The sequence below is a fragment of the Botryllus schlosseri genome, chromosome 4 (assembly GCF_051294905.1).
Source record: "Botryllus schlosseri isolate E-star chromosome 4, Bs_hap1, whole genome shotgun sequence".
NCBI classification, from domain to species: domain Eukaryota; kingdom Metazoa; phylum Chordata; class Ascidiacea; order Stolidobranchia; family Styelidae; genus Botryllus; species Botryllus schlosseri.
The window spans coordinates 6,819,794-6,840,789 of record NC_137239.1 but is presented as its reverse complement, the minus strand read 5'-3'; the positions used below and the strand labels follow the sequence as shown (position 1 = coordinate 6,840,789).

The window sequence follows — 20,996 nt, the reverse complement described above, 5'->3', positions numbered from 1 at the left end:
GTTGGCGACACTGTTTCAAAGTATAATTGAGAAATTGCTTTCAATTTAATAGCTGTGTTGCCGCATATGAGGCGGCTCTTCAACAAACAATCTCCACTACGGGCGTGCTGCTCTTGGTACAAAAATAGAAGTCTTTAGAATACAACAAACGCGACAGAAAACGCGCTATTAGGCCTCCTGTCAGGTATTGTGGAACGCACTGCGCTCTCTCGCGGTTCATACACTTCTAAGATATAACATCTCATTTTGGTAGATCGCCCATATCTGTAGGTTATATCACGTGGCTTATATCTTTCTTCGCTCTCCCACATGACTGACGATTTATTTGCCCGTGTATTTGAATTAGTTCAGATATGACATGAGTTCAAAATGCAGATATAGCACCCCCTGTAAATTTAAATATGACATTGTTAAGATATAGGCTTAACGAGAAGGTAAACAAAACATTGATATCATTATTTCGTTGCCCGATCTAACAGCCTCAATGCAAGGTTGGGTGGCAAGCGGATATGATCCCGCAATGGCCCGGCTGTTAAAGCCAATCAGTTTTTTATCATGTACAATTACACAGCTATAAGACGCCCTTGTAGGACAGAATAGGACGACAAATAAGTAACTCTATAACCGCAGTGGGGCATATCAGTTACCGATGCAGTTGTGAGACGAAATTAGACATAACAAATGTATTTGACTGAACTGTGAATTTTAGGGCAGGCTAACGTGTTACCTGATATGACATAAATACATTTTCACAAGCTGCACTTGAAACACTGACTCGTACAGTTATCAATAAAATCAAGCGAGAGCAGACGCCAATACTTTAAAGAAATCGCTTCAAACTATACATTACTAAGCGATTTTGAATCATATGCAAACATAGTTGGACATGAATCTTCAGCTTATCACCATAACACCCTCGCGATATTATTTTTTGTTGGCACGTGTGGTCTTCGGAAGCGGTATAATAGGAAATGCTATTCAAGATAATGAGCAACAGCATTCCAGATCTTTCCGTCTCGGAGTAACTTCGTGGCGGACTCTATGTCCACATTCATGATGCGGTCTTTGTCGTAATACCTGAACATATTAAAATAAAAGTTGCATTCGCGAAGACTAAGCACAAAATGGGGCGTGGGATTCAGACAGGTTATGCCGAGTAACTAATCTATGTATTTCGCGACATGAGCACATACTCAGCTCTTGCATATAAATACGCTGCAGGTAATTAGACCCGATTTAGTAGTCGAATCATGAATGCTGTGGTGGCACGCCGTGTGCAGTGAGTAACCACAGTAGTTTCGGTTTCGAAATCGAAAGGCCAATGCTATCTGAAGTCTTTATAAACACATTTGTAATAAAGTAATTGGTACCACGCCGTAGCGTTTCGATCGAACAATACAGTGACACTTTCCAAGGTGAAGCCTCACATTTCTGAAATGGCACCTAAAAGGGAACGTTAGAGGTCACGTTGATTTGCAGTAAATAATGATTATTGTTTCGTATTGTGTGAAACTTATAGTCAATAGTAATCTACTAGATCGGGGTCGGAACCTTTTACGTAAGAAGAGGCATGTTGATCCTATATTTTCAATCGTAATTCTGGAAGAGCCATACAAGGATTTCAATTTACTGCTATGTCAAAATTGAAGATTCGTGACGTCATGGTGGTATGAAGTGGAAGTTTACTACATGGGATTCGTTGCGTGTACCATATTTGCTGTTTGTACACGGATATGATATCATAACTCCCGCACTAATCAAACCGGTTACCCGAGATTTGAGAATGCGGAACACTGATAGAGGAACGTTGAACATGGAAAAATCTAGCTTAGCTACAGGGGTCGGGAAACTTTTGCAAGCTTCTCAATTTTGATTTTGTTTTCGTTAGAGCCATATGATATTTTCGAAGGTTAAGGCAATTACATATACATTTTAACCGCAACCAACAATTTTAGAGAACGGTAAACAGTAAACAACAGACATCGGGTAGCGTATTTGCCCAGAAACAATACATTGGACTGATAATGAGCTATTATCGGCAGAAAATATTTAGCATAAGAAATACTCTTAAAGGGGCTTTTGGGGATATAAACCCCACGAATGCGTTATTGTTTTGCCCTCAAAAAGAATTGTATTAGCTACATCCAGAATAATGATTCAAGCCGTTATCAGAATTTACTATGAGACTAAGGAAATATCGGTAAACAAGATATCAATAAAGTACCAAATTAGAAATTTATCAAAGATCCATACTTCATCATCAAAAGAGACATATATAGCTCGCGAGCCATATGTACCGGCCCCTGTACTGTAGATGTATAATTATGGGCATGGAGAGGTATACTTTTTGTTTTTCTTACTAAGCAAGAATTTGGGATTCGAAAAGGCTTTCAGACTACCGTAAGTGTTCCGAAGGTTCCTAACGTCTAAGAACAACTGGTTTAGAGCCAGGTTTACGAAAAAGCGCAGATGCGAATCGTCCAAACGTTAACCCGATTCGCACCTTAAATGGCAACCGTGCAATGACATACTTCATGTGTTTTGACTAAATTTTGCTATATCAACAACGCAGACTACGCCCCCCAATGCTATTGGCCGTTATGGTTTTCAACTCGAATTACCGCGGCAGCGAAGGTGGGATGGTTAGAGGCTCGTGATTTCTGGGAAACTTCGAACGGAAGTCGAGCCATGGGTAGCGAAGCGATCGAGCAGACAGCTACGGATTGCAACGTGCATAAAGTTTCTATCCCGCACTTCGTGTAGAAATGAAATTGCTTGATTCGCGCCATTTGAAATAGCCATTCTGGAAAACCAATATGGAAAACATGATCTTACGGAACCCTCTTTCGGAGGACTTTGTAAACTTGCTCCAGCGCATCAGTTGATCTCAGGGGCCTGTGGAAGTCGAGGGCTTGACAGGCACACAGCAATTCAATAGCCACAACGTGTTCGACGTGTTCCACAACTCTCAACGCCTGAATTAGTTAGTATTCACATGTTAGCGTACCGATATGCATACTGTATGATCTAAACTGGTCATTAATGAAACATTTCTATACTTTTCGGGGTACAGAATTGGGATTGACTACCTATACCAATTTTTCGAGTCGTTATGCATGCAATTCTATGAACAGTTTTCAGGCAGAAGTAGCCTACTTAACCTTTGGAATCTTGCTTCTGAAAAGTACGAATCAGTTATATAGCCTAAGTTTATATCAGATTCATGAGTGAAGAATATCGCTAAAAACAGATGCTGTCTCTTATTAGATATTGTGAGATTGCACCTATTTGTAGAGACATTACCCATTTTGCTTTAGCCACGACGATACATATCACAATTTCGGAATCATCCCCTCCGATCAATTTTACATAAAGCATGCGAATCCTAAATCAAATCTATGTTCGACCCCACTTACATGAGTTCTTGGAGATTCCATTTTCTACTTTCTCTTGAAATAGTTTTGACTTGTTTTGAAAATAGCTACTTATACTTGTACCTGAGTAGAGACGTTACTTCTACTTTCACTTGAGTATAAACGCGGATGCTTTTAGCATCCCTGACTGTAAGTCACAATGGCAACTGACACGCTCACCTTCCTTGCGGCCCAGCCGCCCATGGATACGTGATCTTCTTGCGCGGCGCTGGTAGAAAGCGAGTCAATAGAGGAAGGGTGACACAATCCCTTATTTTCCGACACCAACGACGCAGCAGTTACGTGGGCTATCATAAATCCCGAGTTGAGTCCGCCGTTTTTGACCAAAAACGCAGGCAGATCACTAAGTGCTACAGGAAAAAAGGTCAACATAAAACCGATGGTGTCGATGACCTCGATGTGATATCCATACGTCTCTTCAACAGGATTGGAATACGACACACTTACAATGATTGCACAGTCTTTCGATCCGCCTTTCGCTGATCGAAGCTATTTCATGTATCCCGATAGCCAAATAATCCAAGGCCTTCGCGGGATATTCGCCATGAAAATTCCCACCCGATAGAGCTTCTCGCTGGTCTGTCATTATCATCTGTGAGATAGTAATGAATACCGGCTGCAATATACCCGACATTGTGAATAGATCATCAAGTTATCATACCGGATTGTCGGTTGCGCTATTCAACTCGACATCAAGAATATCTCGTACAAATTGGATGGTGTCATGAGTAATCCCATGAACCTGCGGGCAGCAACGCAGCGTGTACGAATCTTGAACGCGATTGCATGTTTTGTGACTCTCTGTACGCAACAACAAACGGAAGTCCATTGCCACGCCAATAACAATACGCATTGCACGATGTAGTTTTAGCCAAAGGCCACTGCCGCTAATTGTCAGGGTAGTCTTACCAAAAAGAATGAATAATGCTTATCAAATGTTTATAAGATTGCAAAATTTCTCCTGGATGAAAGTCATTCGAGATATAATGAAATAACTTCTGCAAAATATCAATTACAAGTCTTAAAGCGATTAGTAGCCTCTCTAATATAGTGGTGAATCAATCTTCACCTATTCCATGGGATCAGAGTGGTCGTAATCGCATGAGAGGATAAACTATTGCTACAGACGTATTTGCTATTGATTAAGCCGCGATGTCAATGAGGTTCTTAATTTACGTACCTGTAATTTCAGATCGTTTGCCTTTGTATTGTAGCAAGGTGCGCAGTCTTTTAGCGACCTGGTTCTGTCCTTTATGCGGCCTTGCAATGTGGATTCTTTCGTCGAAAGCTGTTGCTGTTCCTCGTAAGACCTCTACGGTGAGCGCTGCTACCACGTCGGCTTGTAAGGCGATCAGGTTTGCGCGTTCCACCGCTTCGGAACCAATCGAAGAGATGAACTGGGTGCCATTGATCAACGCCAGACCTTGATGAGAAAGGATTGAATCGTTCTTGTGCGGAAAAGGATTACTGTGGCATTTTCATTGTCATTGAGCGAGAGGTGGATATATTTCTTTCATTTCAAGTTGTTGTAATCACCAATTTTTGAATATTATTTATAATTATAATTATTCACTTGACCAACCCACAGTTTATGCAAACCAAATGTTTTTCAATAGAACTGGCAAAACTTACATTCGTGTGTTCTGTATTGAGTATGCCGTCTGGTGTCTGATTATAACTCCTGAGCTAGTTTGTTGTTGCCATCGTTACAATGCGAATGTCATGGTCTGTAATTCTGACTGCTACGTAATATACTTTGCGACATTGGTTTCCCTTTTTTACAATCTGTTTTAACTCCATTACTTGGCGGCGCTAACTTATAAGTTAATAACAGACACCACACTAGAGGCTTCGAATTTGGAATGTATGCTGTGATAAATGCAATTTCCAAGTTCTTATACACGAACTAGCTATTAATACCAATGGGCTGTCGGACGATAAAAGTTCGTTACCTTCCTTAGGCAATAGAACTAAGGGTTCTATATCGTGAGAAGCCAGCACTAGACTGGCATCGGACCATCCACTTTCCGGTGACCACATACGTCCTTCTCCAGTAAGTCCCAAAGCAATATGAGCTAATGGTGCCAAGTCCCCGCTTGCGCCAACCGTTCCCTTTTCCGGTACATAGGGCAAGCACGATTCTGTTACATACGTGATGATAGATAGAAACGAAATGGGAAGATTAATCTTACAAGTGATAGCTCACTGTTGTATGCATCGACCATAATCTGTAGATTTTTCTGTGATATGCCGCTGTATCCTTTACAGAGAATGTTGATGCGTACGGCCAGCATCATCCTTACTCGGGCTGGCGGTAATGGATCTCCTACCCCGCATGCGTGAGAAGTGATCAAATTTCTTTGTAATTCTTCAAGCTGATTTTCGTCGATTGGCGTACGAGCGAAGCTTCCGAACCCAGTGTTGATTCCGTACACGACTGAAACGTAATTTTGCGATATTAATTCTAGATTTCACTGATGCTAAACACTAGGCATGGTGACAACGTTCGGTTCAAGTTCATGTTGGCAGCGAACTTCTTGGGAGTCAGCGTCCATATGTACGAAGGAACCATAATCGTTCAGGGTTACTAAACACGAGTATTATAAGCCTACTGCTTTAGTAGTGTTTCTTAACCTTTTTTAGCGCGAAGGCCTAACGTTCTTTAGGTATTGGACTGCACAACGAGGGTTTACTAAGAAAAACTCAGCACCTCAGTCCAGTCGTATTCAAGGCCTCAAATTTCTTATCTGGTATTTTGCTAACGCCTGAAACTATTCCTGAATACTAAAAAGTGTTGGTCACTATCGCTTGTGGCCTATGCTGAGCGCAAAAAGGACAAATGGACAATGTAGCCATATAGTTGTAGTTTAGACCTTCATAAATTCTTCGAAAATGTATCAAGGGAGCCATGGACCGCAGTTTCAGACATCCTCTACTCAGTGGCGGCTCGTGACAATATCGGGTGGTGGGGCAAGGGCTGCGAGCGACTTTTATCAACATGACGTCACAATGGCGTTTTCCAACGTAAAAAAGTAACTTTAATATGATGGTCACATGAATTTCCCGACAACAGTGATTTTAACGTAGGTGCCGCGAGAGGTTTGCCGGTGAGCCGTGACTTGAAGTGTGGTAACAAATGTTTTATTCATTTTTTTTAATCAAAGGAATATTTTACATAATGTACGTGAACTAAGAATCGTCCCTATGCCACGAATCAATTATCAGGTCATCCTTAGTAGCATGCGTTATGATTTCATGGTAGAGTTAGAGATTACGCAAATCGATAGGCCGTCCGAAAGTGTTTCGTACACGATCCTGGTCCACTGGTCTGGTCCACTGGTCCACTGGTCCTGGATCCACTGAGCTGGTGGTTACGAGTTACGACCAGGTGATAGGCAACCAAAGCGGAGGTACCCGGCGTACGATTGGATCAATGGACTGGACAATTTCTATCATCATCATCATTGGTTTATTAGCAATTTTATCAGTTCAATACACCACAAAAATGCGATACAATGAAAAGACAGGAATATGTCGAAGCGACAAGGAGTAGTCTTCGAGACCTTTAATTTTCGCTCTAAAGGCAACTGCGTAAACTAGCCTACGTACGGAGCAAAGATTCAATACGATTCATGTTCGCACTTGACTTGACCAGACTAATTCCAATGACTAGAACTCGAGAGATTGCGTAAGCCTAACTGCAAAGGTCAACGACTTCGGACACATACGCAATTGTTATCTCATAGATTGGGCCTGTCATATTGAATCCAGAACATCAATTTGAATGGTCTTTGAAGAACTAAGGACAGCAGCCTCGGAACTTCGGTCTCGGAACAACATAGTACATTTTGGCCTTGAAACTGGAGATTGTGACGCAACACATACGGCTTACTGTCTGCTGCCAAATCGCCGTTGGAAAATATATTAATCAATAAATACATGAATGAAAGCCGTAAACTTAGCATACTGTTACATGAAATCATCGAGAAGTAGCATTCGCAATCTCATAACCCATTCCGGCATGGTACACTGTCAAAATCAATACAAACAGACGAACACCGAACTTTGAGTAAAATAGATCGAGGAATAGGCTGATCGAATGATCAGCTGTTAGCCGACATCGAAAATGAAATAGCTATCGCATTTGACAGGGGATTGTAAGCAAATGGTTTGAAGGCCACAATTTCACAGTGAAATGCACATTGGCGAACATAAAATTATGTGAATATTTGAATGCAAACCGAGAATCTTAGTTAGCTGTTTCATGCGATCATCGAGATATACCATTGGAAATATCATCACCGATCTCGGTATGGAACGCAGACTAGATTAGCACAGACAGACACCGGCTTTTCCGTGAGATCCGCAATGATGTAGGTAGGCTAAGTATCAGATCAGCGCGCATCTCTACCATACTCGACCTCGAAAACGAAATAACTGCCTCAATCATTGAGCGTCAACTTTAAGACTTGGCACCGCGTTCGATACTAAAATCAAGACATACCGTGCAAAAGCTCATGACAGATCTAGGTATGGAACATCGTTAAAATCAATAGAGACCAATAACGGCTTTTGCGTAAATCTGTTAGCGATAAATGAAGAGTCAGCTCTCACTCGACTTTGGAAACGAAATTACCACCCACATAGTTCAGTGACAAACTTAAAACTTATTACAGCGGTCGATACTAACATTAAGACTTACTGTGCCAAATATCATGACCGATCTCGGTATGGAACATCGTCAAAATCAATGGAGACCAATACCGGCTTTTGAGTAAAATCTGTTTGCTGTACAATGTACATGATAGATCAGCACACACTGAACTTCGGAAACGAAATTACCACCTTTATCTTTGAGTAGCAAGCCTGAAACTTGGAGCAGTGCTAAATACTACCTTCACGACATATCGTACCAAGTTTCAAGAATTATCATGGTGCGAAACACCGTCAAAATCGACATATACCAGCAAAGGTCGAGTCAACGCATATCACGGTAACCGAGTTCAGATATAGATACGATTGTTACATCACACCTTAAGGGCGACAGGCATAGTTGCCCCACTTGCTCGGCCATTTTACGAATAGGAGAGAGTAAATCACCGTTTCTTTATTGTGCGCGGCTTGGAGAGAATAGATAGTGAAAGCTTGTTATGAGCGCTACCGGGGCAAGCCCCGGCTAGACATTCACAAAGCGAAAACACAGAAGAGAATTCGATTTTCGCAGAGACTTCGCTATGTATGGGCATTTGTTAGCGAAAGCACAAGAATAATGCGGGTTTCGCCGTGATCTCGGTATATACTGATTGCTGTGCGTCTATAAATGGTTAAATTGTTATTGAACAGAATTTTAGGTGGGGCAATGCCCCAGTTGCCCTATAGGACGAGCCGCCACTGCCTCTACTATAGAATCACCATAGCTTAGCCAGGATAAGACGGATCGATCTTACAGATTATGACGCCAATTTTGTTGATGGCGTCAGCATACATCTGCAAAAAGTCACAGCTGTATTCTTCGCGCCAGATGCGTCAGAGGAGAACACAACATTTTCGATATACTGTTCACAATGAATGGTTGTTAATTTCCTGTCCGGCGATGAAACGAGCATGGTCCAATTTCGTGACGTAGGAGGAATCTACAGATTGTTTTGAACATCGATATGTTGAGTAATGGTGCGGACCTTTAAGCAGATGATAAGTACATTGTGTTACGCCTTGGAAAAAGTTCATCCATAGCCCTGATATGTGTGGTTAACATTAATGTAGGCTTGTCACCGACATCCAATCCGCACAAGGGGTGTATTAGATAAGTGCCAAAATGGGCCGGGTTATAAATCGACAGATCAGGAAAAGGAATATCGCCTTGCGCAAAATGAACAAAGTATAGTTGAAACATCATAGATACTAAAAAACAGCAACAACAAAACGTTAATGTGCATTGCAACTGCGTTCTATAAAATGGCAGGCGTTCTGTGGACATATTTCAAATCTGCCCAAGTCCAACTGATTTTTGATATGTCTATTGCTTACAGGATTGTGACCAAGTCACAAGGTTCGGAGTAACAAGAAAATCTCACATATATTCAAGTCAAGTCATTTTCAATTCACCACCGAGTCAAGTCGGAGTCAAAGCCAGTGAGTAGAGCGCTGATACCAAATCATAGTTTTGTGACTCGAGTCCAAGTCAATATGTTCACTGTTCAGTGGTGAGTTCAACCCACTTTTTCAGCTCCGCTGAAGTGATATCGAATGGCTCGCATTCATAATATAGTAATTTTCTTCAGTCTCAACAGTTTATGGCCCTCTTTTCCAAGTACCAGGACTGATAGACGAAGTACAGCAGTGGCGGCTCGTCCTATAGGGCAACTGGGACATTGCCCCACCTAAAATTCTGTTTAATAACAATTCTTTACCATTTATAGACGCACAACAATCTATATATACTTAAATCACAGCGAAAATCGTATTCTTCTTGTCCTTTCGCTTGTAAATGCCCATATATAGCGAAGTCTCTGTAAAAATCGACTTCTCTTCCGTGTTTTCGCTTTGCAAATACCTAGCCGGGGCATGCCCCGGTAGCGTTCATAACAAGCTTTCACTGTCTATTCTCTCAAAGCCGCGCACAATGAAGAAACAGTGATTTACTCTCTCCTATTCATAAAATTAACGAGCAAGTGGGGCACAATAGGTCTGTGCCCCCAAGGTGTGATGTAACAATCGTATCTATGTCTGAACTCGGTTACCGTCACATGCGTTTAGTCGACCTCTGCTGGTATAGGTCGATTTTGATGTTGTTTCACACCATGATAATTCTTGAAACTTGGTATGTCATGTCGTGATGGTGGTATTTAACACTGTCCCAAGTTTCAGGGTTTAGGGTAGTAATTCCGTTTCCGAAGTTGAATGTGTGCTGATCCGTCATGTTTCACAAACAGATTTTACTCAAAAGCCGGTATTGGTATCCATTGATTTTGACGATGTTCCATACCGAGATCGGTCATGAAATTTGGTACGGTAAGTCTTAATGTTAGTATCGAACGCTGTACCAAGTTTCAAGTTTGTCACTGAACTATGTAAGTGGTAATTTCGTTTCCTAAGTGGCGTGAGAGCTGATTCATCATTTATCGCAAACAGATTTTACGCGAAGCCTGTATTGGTCTCTATTGATTTTAACGACGCTCCTTGCCTAGATCCGTCATGAGCATTTGCATGGTATGTCTTGATTTTAGTATCGAACGCTGTGCCAAGTCTCAAGGTTGGCACTCAATGATTAGGGCAGCAATTTCGTTATCAAGGTCGAGTATGGTAGAGATATGCGCTGATCTGACACTTAGCCTACCTAACGCAATGCGGATTTCACGCAAAAGCTGGTGTATCTGTGTTAACGCTAACTGTGTTCCATACTGAGATAGGGGATGAGATGATGATATCATGAAACAGTTTACTAACATAATCGGTTTGCATTCAAATATTTAATTTTATTTTATATTCTCCAATGTCAATTTCACCGTGAAATTGTGGCCTTGAGGCCATTTGCTTACAATTACAACCCCGATGGCGACTAACAGCTGATCTCTCGATCAGCCTATTCCTCAGTAAATTTTACGCAAAATCCGGTGTTGGTATGTTCGTATTAATTTTGACAGTGTACCATACCGAAAACGGTCATGAGGCTACTTCTCGATGATGTCATGTAACAGTGTACCAAGTTTTCGGCTTTCATCCGCGTATTTATTCGGTAATATATTTTCAAAAGGCGATTTTGCAGCAGACATATAGACACTATAGACCGTAAGCCGTATGTGTCGTGTGACAGTCTCCAGTTTCAAGGCCAAAATCTCCTATGCTGTACCGGGACCGAATTTCCGAGGCTGCTATCCGTAGTTCTTCAGAATGATGTTTTGGATTCAATATGACATGTCCATTGCCCAGTGTATGAGATAACAATTGCGTATGTGTCCGAACTCGTTGACCTTTCCAGTTTTCCGTGTCGAATCTTTGTTCCGTACGCTGTTTACGCAGTTTCCACACTTCAAGTCACAGCTCACCGGCAGACCTCTCGCGGCACATACGTTAAAATCACTGTTGTCGGGAAGTTCATGTTACCGTACCCTCAAGTTACTTATTTACGTTGGAAAACGCCATTATGACACCATCTTGATAAAAAGTCGCTTGCAGCCCTTGCCCCACCACCCGATATTGTCACGAGCCGCCACTGAAGTACAATACTACTTTTCAAAGTTATAATGAAACGTCTGCCTTAGCCGTCATATAGTTTCGTAATGCACAATGACTCGAGTACAAGTCGAGACAATATAAAAATTGACTCGAGTCGAGTAATTTTACACATTTCAAAAAATGACTCGAGTCAAGTCGAGTCACGAAACAACGCGACTAGAGTCGAACTCGAGTCGAGTCATGACTCGACTCATTACAACCCTGATTGCGTAGAACACTCAACTCAATACAACCCCGATTGCGTAGAGCACTAAAATGAATATATACGCAATTATATGGAGGCCGGAGGGGTATGCCTGTCCGTGCTTCTTTGACACAGTTAGTATCACAGAAGAATATATTGTAGATGAGTGGTTCAAACCTTTTTGTCTTTGCGGATTCATTTTTGGACCTTCACATACCCCCTCGGACCCCCTCAAGTTTTCGTTCAAAATTAGCCCAATTATCGTGCAATCGTCATCTGTCTTGTGCAATATCTGTAGGCTTTTGAGAAACAGGCGTAAAATGAATTTTCGTGAAAATAACATCATACTGTATGTAAAAATTGGGTAACTTTGATTATTTCGAATCGAATTCTGCAGCTTTATTTATTGTATTGAAAATCGGCGTCTTTGATTTGATATGAACGAGTGCTGAAAATATTTCCACTAAGATAGGTGCTGGTGAATGTAATATTACCGCGCAACGCTTCAGGCGACTCCTTTGAGTTTGGCTGCAACATATATTCCCCCAAAATTGAGAAACAGAGTATATCAACATACAACGACCAGCCTAGTCATTTTATCTAGCCTCTCATCTTGACGTTATTCTGAAATAGTGATTATGTATATCACAGGAGATAATGGATTTTTTGCCTAGGTTTCTTTACCTTCATTGGTACAGATTAGGTGAAAATTCGGGAATTTCAGTAGGCAATTGGGAATTTGGCAATTAAAATGAGTTTGCACAGTAGGATATTCTAACACAGACGACTATTCCAATGATGCGAGTTCTGAAGTTTTAGCAATTATCAATGGAAACTGTCTAATGCTTTCCCTAATTTAGAAAAAATTACAAATTAGGTCATCAATCATTTTACAAATTTAGAGTTTTCGCGGACCCCCTGAAAATGCTTCACGGACACGTAGGGGTCCGCGGACCCCGGTTGAGAACCACTGCTGTAGATCTTATCCATCACGCAACCGCCAACCTTGTAGGCTAATGTGTATTTTGAAAACTTCGAAATTTCAAAGATCTGCAACACCACCAACCTCGTTTTTCTTGCAATATCTCTTCAATTACGTCACGCGAGGCTTTGACTTTTTTAAGAGCACAGCCCGATATCTGCATGGGCACGCAAGAAGTGACAGAATAAAGTTCCAGGTGCAAGTCTAAATGTACAGTTTTATACTCACTTCAATCTTGTACTTGTCCGTGGACAACTTGTAAAGAACTTCCGTGGTCAAAGTCTTTCCATCAAGGACAACCACATCCTTGTCCTGAAAATATATCGCTCGTATGCATTTAATCTAGTTTTGTTGGTTTTTATATAGGGTTTTACATCCATAAATGCTACGAAAATTATTTAATGCGCATTGTAACCTCGGCATGTGTCGCGTATAGACAAAGACCTCGTATATGCCTATAGACATTGATACATTCTACATCAAGTCAATTGCTATTTTAAGATCTTAAAGATGGACGTGGACGTGCATCGTTTGCTGCGCGTGGTGCCAGCGACAAGTAATGGGATTTAGCTCTCAAATGAAAGCAGACATAGTCCAATTGCATACGAAACATGCATCGGTCCTAGTTTGCACCGGATAAATCACATTAATCCGTGCCTCGACTAACAGCACCCCAATTGATATTACTAAAATCACATTTACGACGCGGATAATATGTAGGCGTTTTCCTACTGTTTACATTGCGGAAATTATTGGCGGCTGAAGATAGTTGTTTACAGCCTAGGTCACGTGCTTTGAGAATTGTGACCGTGACAACTGATTAACAAATACTAAACGTACTAGCATTGAAATGTGGCATAGGCTACCCTCTACTGGCCCAGATCGGCGTTTGCACCAAAACCTCGCCGATATAGTCAAAATCAATCAATCATTCAGGCGCTTGTTTAGGAAGATTACCAAAACTATGCCGATCGATACGTATATAGTTCATCAGGAAGCGCGTATCGGATTCGCATACTAACAAATCACCACCTAATATCGGTATCGTAATAATGACGGGACCTTAGAGAGATCAGGGCACGCTGTCACATGAGCCGCAAAAGATGTGTAATATGTGCATCTAGATCAGTGGTTTCCTTGATTCAAACTGGCTCTCATAAAGAATAAGATTTCCAACCAATCAAGCAATTGAGCGAACAACGAACAGAATTAATACCCAGCATCGTACCGCACTTCCTGATCGGTTGTAGAACGACGATGAACATTGAAGCGCTAAATGCACCACAATTAACTACAATTATTTTCGTAGGCAAATTGCTCTTCATTTTGATGCATTCCTTAATCTCGTTTCTCCAGAAACTATCTATTTTATCTGGAGTTAGAGAATATGTGCAATATTGCCTATTAATTTGATCGACCTAAAACGCCATAAACGCCGACGTATTTTGTGTATGCAATAAACAAAACAACTAGCCGGCTAGGCCGGCGTTGTGTAAAAATGTTTGGAAACCATTTATCAAGATTCTTCAGCTCTCAATTCAATGTTAATGTCGTCAGTTTGAGCTGATATTCAAAACCGCTGGTCAACAACCACTTTTCCTTGCAAATCTGCTTCATTTCCTATTCAAACTCGGCATCGCGACCGAACATTGTTACGCAGCGACATGTTACATCTGAAAATTGTGTTAAAACACCCTCGAAATTATCCAGCCTCAACGAAACCGTGTACCCGCGCGCGGGGCATTGGAAGTGTTTAATGAAGCACAGTTATTGCTCACGTTCTAGTAGAGAGTAGTTAGCATGTGGTGTATACGACACCATAATCGATAGTGATACATTAATGAGTTTTTCCTTCAAAACGTGAAAACGAGTGGACGTCGCATGAACGAAAACGAAGTTACTGACAATTTGATAAGGCAATTCTTCATTATGTCATACGAGGTAAGCGGCCTCACATAATAACATTACAGCGCACTATATTATATTATCTAATTATTATGCAATACGATGCAACAAATGTAATCTATTCAAATATGCAATGCGATAGCTCAATAGTACGGCAATTGATTTGAAACGTGGAACCATAACTAAATATGGTTACTTAAAACCCTGATATAACATTTATAAGCATTCATTGAACTGAACAAGTAATTGTAGGTGCGAGAACTACAGACGACACGAATAATTGAGAATTTAGTAAAATACCATGGTGCAAAATCGTTGCGATATTCAGTTATAATAATGCGTTCGATTTGATAGTGATAAGCAATAAAGACCATCATATTCTGAGCGATCAGAGGCTTTAATTTTTTGTCGAGACAAAAAGATAAAATCAAGTAAATGAGCACTACATAGTACGGGAAATGCATTAATATCATGATTCCTTCGCAATTCCAATCTGTTGACTCCGCTGGGCCGCGCCGATAACGCTATATCGGAGGCACACACAGACATGAGCTTGAACGTGTCTCGATTCTCAATATGCAACTTGATAATACGAAAAGAAAATTTTTCGCTCACCTTCATACCATTGGGGCTCCTTTTGATAACAGTTTTTGCGGATAGGAAAATGTAAAGTCATGAATACGATTTGCTATATACAATGTTATCGCTAATGTATTTCACACTTTGTCCATTTGAATTGGATATTTCGGATAGTCTCGATGATAGCCCTGCTATTGTCGGAGACTTGAAAACGAGGAGATTAGGGCATTGTGGCTAAGGTATGGTTACCACATTTTCAGATTCATATGAGGAAACGTTATCCAATATTAAATGACTGACATAAAACGAGGAATTTATACAGATAATTGTGATTCTAGGCAAGTTGACCACTTTTTTAGTCAAGCTTTGCAGCAGATCCAGAACAACACGGTTTTTACGTGTATTTTTCACATTTTACTATTATTGAAAAAAGAGCATAAATCCACATAAAAGAGGACACATGGTATCCCTATGCTAGTAATATTGTAGTCAAATATATACTCAAGGATTACAGCTCTAATCCGGGTTTAGCCATACACTCCTAAAATGCCACTCAGATTCAGGTGACTTTGTGCTTCGCACTATACACTAGTCACAAAGTAGAGATATAATGATTATACACTAGAAGACTATATAGATCAGTGGTTCCCAAACGGCGGGAAATTCCCTACTGGTGGGGAATTTCTGGATTTCTGGTGGGGAATAGACTCACTTTTGAAAAAATCTTTACAGCAATATTCTCCTTTATTAAATGTCGTTTTGAAATGCCGACCGAATATTTCATAGCTCATTTGCAATTCAGCGATTCATATTATCAGTGCCTCCAATTAGCGAGAATCGCCTGGATAGCCACACGCGATCTCCAGCAATGTTTTTATTCATTTGTACACCATCGTCGGTCACGAAACGTAGTGATAGAAAAATTCTGATTTATTGTAATAAGAGCTCATATTGCTGAACAATGAACGTGTATTCAAGGGAGATCGTGGACTCGCTAATTGATAGCACATCCGGACCCGTTACAAATGAAATTACATATTTATGTTATTTCAAGTTCTTTTATTATTGTGCGAAAGGTAGTTTACGGTGGCTTATATCTATATCGCACGCATGAGTTCGTCAACATCAGGAAGTTCATCTGACCCATGTATTATTCGGCATTTACGTATGTAAATTGATGCTACCCCGCAACATTTGGAAAATTTTCAAACCCCTCCTATTTTTCTGTTGGCTGTGCGCCGGGGTAGATACATATATTTACGGTGGTGCGTTTACGGTTACCAGTTCACCGCTGCGTTAATTTTATTGTGTTCTGATCAATTCCTGGGATCTTAACAATCACCAATAGCACGTAGCCTACTATTTACTAAGCAAAGTCTTACGAAATTTTATTGGAGGTATAGCACTTTAAAGGGTAGATATGGATATCGAGAATTAAGGTGGAGAATGAAGGCTCGGTATAAATCGGAAATGGTGAATTAGGATAAAAACGTTGGGAACCACTGCTATAGATAGACAGTTAAACACCTTCCCTAGTAGGCCTACTATCACTGTGAAGGATACAGGTTTTCGATGGTATATGCTGGCAATGTTGGCGTCGCAATGTCCGTCTTATCGTTAATGCTGGCAACAAGTACGAATTGCTCGTCCCTCAGTACGTCTTGCACGTTGTCATCATTGTCGTACACGATCAGCCCATCGGAACTGGTCAAATATACCTGAAAGGCATTGAATTAAATTATAGTATACCACGACTGGACAGTATTACGAGACGGGCGGATGTTTTAAAAAAGACATCGATTACTGACAGTGTTCCAGTGCAGCACCGATTGGCTGCAGGCTCGTGTCAGACTGAGTTTAACTCCTTTTTAAATTCCTACCTAAAGTCTGCAAGTGTATCCAAAGGTGGCCTCTGGTCAGGGACGATGAGTACTTCTTGCTTTTTCGAAATACACAATTACTTTTCGCCATACTTGCACTGCCGAAGTGGTTTCGTTTTGGACTGCCGCCACTTAGATACATGAATAGTACGTATGCTTGACAGTTGGGATTTTGAAAGGTATGGATTAGTTTTTTGAGTTTGCATCCCATTTACGAGTGAAATTTACATGGTAACATCGGGAAATATCCATGTATTACAGTGAATCAATACACTTCTTAATATTGTATAGCTATTTTTAATGTCATTAGTCATTAGGCGTTTGCCTCTCCTACACAAGTCAAAAGCAGCAACCTCCAATTCAGTGGTTCTCAACCTTCTTGTCTTCGAGGACCCCTTTTGGACTGTCGCGGACCCCCCGAAGTTTTAATTCAAATTTGGCTTAATTATAGTGCACTCGTCATCTGTATTGTGCAAATAACAACTGTAGGATAGTAATAAACAACAACGAAGTGACCACTGACCATTCTTGAGAATAACATCATAGCTTATATTATTCATGTAGAAATTGGGAAGACTTTTATTAATTCAAAGCGAATTCTGAAGCTGAATGTTTTGAAATACGTGGTCGTGTCTTGAAAATCCGGGCCTTCGATTTCATATAAACGAGTGTTGGAAATCCGTTTTCACAAAGAGAGGCGGTGGCGAATGTAAAAATAACGCGTAACGCTTCCGGCGACACATTTGGGTGTGATCGCAACAAATATGTCACTAAAATTGACAAACTAATTTCTTTATTGGATATATAACGTCAAGCCTTGTTAATATATTGTAGCAGCTCATATTGGAGGTAATATGTAAAAATTGTTATGTAGGCTATATCACAGAAGACATGGATTTTTGTAATCATTTCGACGTCACCGTGATTGACTAATCAAACTTTTTATTTTTACACAATCCCCAACAAAACAACTCCATACAGCAACATATTTGTATCAGTAGGATATTGGCAATTTAGCAACTAAAATAAGTCTGCACAGTAGAATATCTCATCTCAGACGTCCATTGCGTTTATGTAAGTTCTATTTGTGATCAAGCGAAACTGCCTCGTGATTTTTCTATTTGAAAAAAATGAGGTTATCAACTATTTTGGAAATTTAGAGGCTTCGTGAACCCCCTAATTGCTTCGCGGACCCCCGCTTGAGAACCGCTGCTCTAATTAGATGCTTAATTTTGTGACTCCTTGATCAAAACCACTTTTGAAGCTACCTACCTGAGTATAGTTTTTAGATTTCTCCTTTTGAAGTAGTTCTTACAAGTCTCGGAAATTGCTACACTTGCAACTGGGTATAGATTCGTGGCGGTACTTCTATTTCTCGAGTAGCACCATTGACAACTTTGAGCACCTCTGACTATATTTGGGTCGTGCGTATGCATTCACTCACGTGTAAAATATAGCTATCCTCTTAAGACAGCCTGGAATAAAAGCGTTAGCGCGACACTTAGGTCGTTGATAAGATCTGAATTCAGCAAGAAAACGTATGTGCCTATGATGTAAATACCTACATCGGTCAAATATCATGATTCATGATATTAAAACAACAGGAACCATATCCCTTGACGATGACATCATTGCATTAAATTCAACGCACTAAATGCGATGAAATTGGGAATAATCTAACAAAGTACCATTTATGAGCAGCACACTGCTACCAGCAGCACTTGCGTCATCGCAAATCCTTGTACGGATTTCGGTAACCGATTCCGAGTCACAATGCAGTCGAATATTGGTAGCGCATCTCCACCGGTTTTGTGAAATAAACAATCGGGTCAATAATCGCGTATAAACGAATTGCGTGAGCGTTTCCTAGCCATGCGGATGATAACCAACATAAAAGAGTATGCTTCTCGGAATCTACAAACGGTATCGTTAGAACGCATTCTAATCAAGATTTTTCATTAATGACAGTGATTGGATTTAATGCTTGCGATCATTACTGGCGATTAAAGCCGGTCGCGTATAATCCTTTGTTTATTTAGGATGCGTGTAATGTTGCATTGTTTGACAACAGACCCGGGAATTGACGCATTTTATTTTCAATTGCGATTGCGGTAGTATAAAATAATTATCTTAGAGTCTTATCCGTAACTTGCTCAGAGGAGTCCCAGCTGTTCACACATAGCACCATTTCGGGTGATAATTGTCGTGTTATGGTGTTTTTTTATGTCAGTAATTCTGTACTTTGATAATATCTCAAGTTCCCTCGCCTTTCGAGGAACTGGAAAATGTGTTTTAAAAATAACCAGTCCAATACCACGAGGTGATGATTATGCGAACAGCATGCATTTAGCACGCTGCTACTACAAACTAGTGACAAATGCTCATTGCCCACTCGACGTGCCTCACATCCGCCAGTTTACTCGTATCAATCATACTAATATGAGTGGATATATTAATAGCAACCATACATGACTTCTCACTGGTGATGCTCACTACGCACCTAAGAATCCATGTCAATAAACGCTCCGGATGAACAGAATATAGGCTCATGGGAGTTAGCGGACGTTCCATGTTTCCTGCAGCTAATTTTATGATGGCAGTAACTCTGAATTATGGATCAGTGACGTCATGTTTATGATAAATCACCCCAACGAAGACATATCAGTCCCAGTAACTTACGAATATCAATCAGTTAATAAGAAGGCTTTCCGTCATATCAGAGCGAATATCTCATATATTTTTCATACCTCCGATTCCGTTAGGTATTTCTTCGGCAAATAGGTCTTGCATCTCCGTAAACCCTCGGCAATTAGCCAATTTACCTGTTTCGTATTGTCGGAACAGGCTATCGCGAACCATACCTTGTCTATGCCAACGTAAACCTTCATTTTAATACTCTTTCGAACAATGATCCAACCGATCGCGTTTGGCGGTAATCAACTGGGTGATTCGGTGGAAAGACGGTAGTTTTAAACGTCACGTTTGAGCGAAACGGTGGTGTGGGTTGGTATCGCTGTGCAGCCAATCGCAGAGCGCCAGTCGAGACAAACCTCCGTGAGTAATGGCAGGAGATAGAACGCCGCGTGAAACATCACAAAAATTCCTGGCCCACTTCATCCTGATGCGATGCAATGGACTCGTGTAACGTGAAATTTAGTATGCTATAGCATCCACATATTGCAAGATATCTGCTTGCTGATTATTCGTATTTCTGTTCTATCGCGTCGGTTGCGCTATATAAATTCGAACATCAACTTTAAATGCATATGTAGAAGAGTTGTGTCCTCAATTCTTAGTCGTCATCCAACTTCTTAATGTTAAATATCTATCCAAGTCCGAATGAAAACGCGTTAGATTGCACAATTCACATGCACACTGCACAGTGATTTACATGCATCAGACGTGACCCGCGTATGTATAAGTCCCCAGGTCGCCACAGCAAATAATGGAGACTATATTATACCACTCCCTTCTGATACAATATATACACTATATAGCAGTCCTTCACGGCCGCTGCTAGCGTTCTTGCGGCGCAATCCCGCAAACAATATAAAAAACTGTTGTGATTCGTTTCTGTAAATAGTTCTCGTAAATTTCTGCATATGAATGCTATGAAAACGGATATTAGTTATGTATTAGAAGCCGCTCAAGGCCGCTTCTAAAAACCGGGAAGTGGATTTCAGCAGACTAGCATTAATCGCATGTACTACTACCGTTCAAATAACGAGATATATCTTGCGTTCTACTGGAGATAGACATTTGTAGATTGTAGATTTGTAGATTCCGTGAAGTGCACG

General features: G+C 40.7%; 1 protein-coding gene and 1 long non-coding RNA gene across 2 annotated transcripts in view; both read right to left on the bottom strand.

Annotated features, from left to right (window-relative positions):
• Nucleotides 1–20,996, bottom strand: part of LOC145436951 (uncharacterized) — a 300,821-nt gene that overhangs the window by 108,481 nt on the left and 171,344 nt on the right. The gene's annotated exons all lie outside the window — the stretch shown is intronic.
• Nucleotides 317–20,191, bottom strand: LOC145436947 (histidine ammonia-lyase-like). Its single transcript, XM_080314138.1, has 13 exons — nucleotides 19,947–20,191; nucleotides 16,883–17,037; nucleotides 15,356–15,374; nucleotides 13,064–13,147; nucleotides 12,920–12,992; nucleotides 5,641–5,871; nucleotides 5,387–5,575; nucleotides 4,615–4,857; nucleotides 4,096–4,235; nucleotides 3,882–4,026; nucleotides 3,594–3,784; nucleotides 2,836–2,975; nucleotides 317–1,077 (listed from the first exon to the last, which is right to left on the bottom strand). The coding sequence occupies exons 1-13, from the start codon at nucleotides 20,085–20,087 to the stop codon at nucleotides 975–977; spliced, it is 1,854 nt and encodes a 617-aa protein (XP_080170264.1). The 5' UTR covers nucleotides 20,088–20,191; the 3' UTR covers nucleotides 317–974.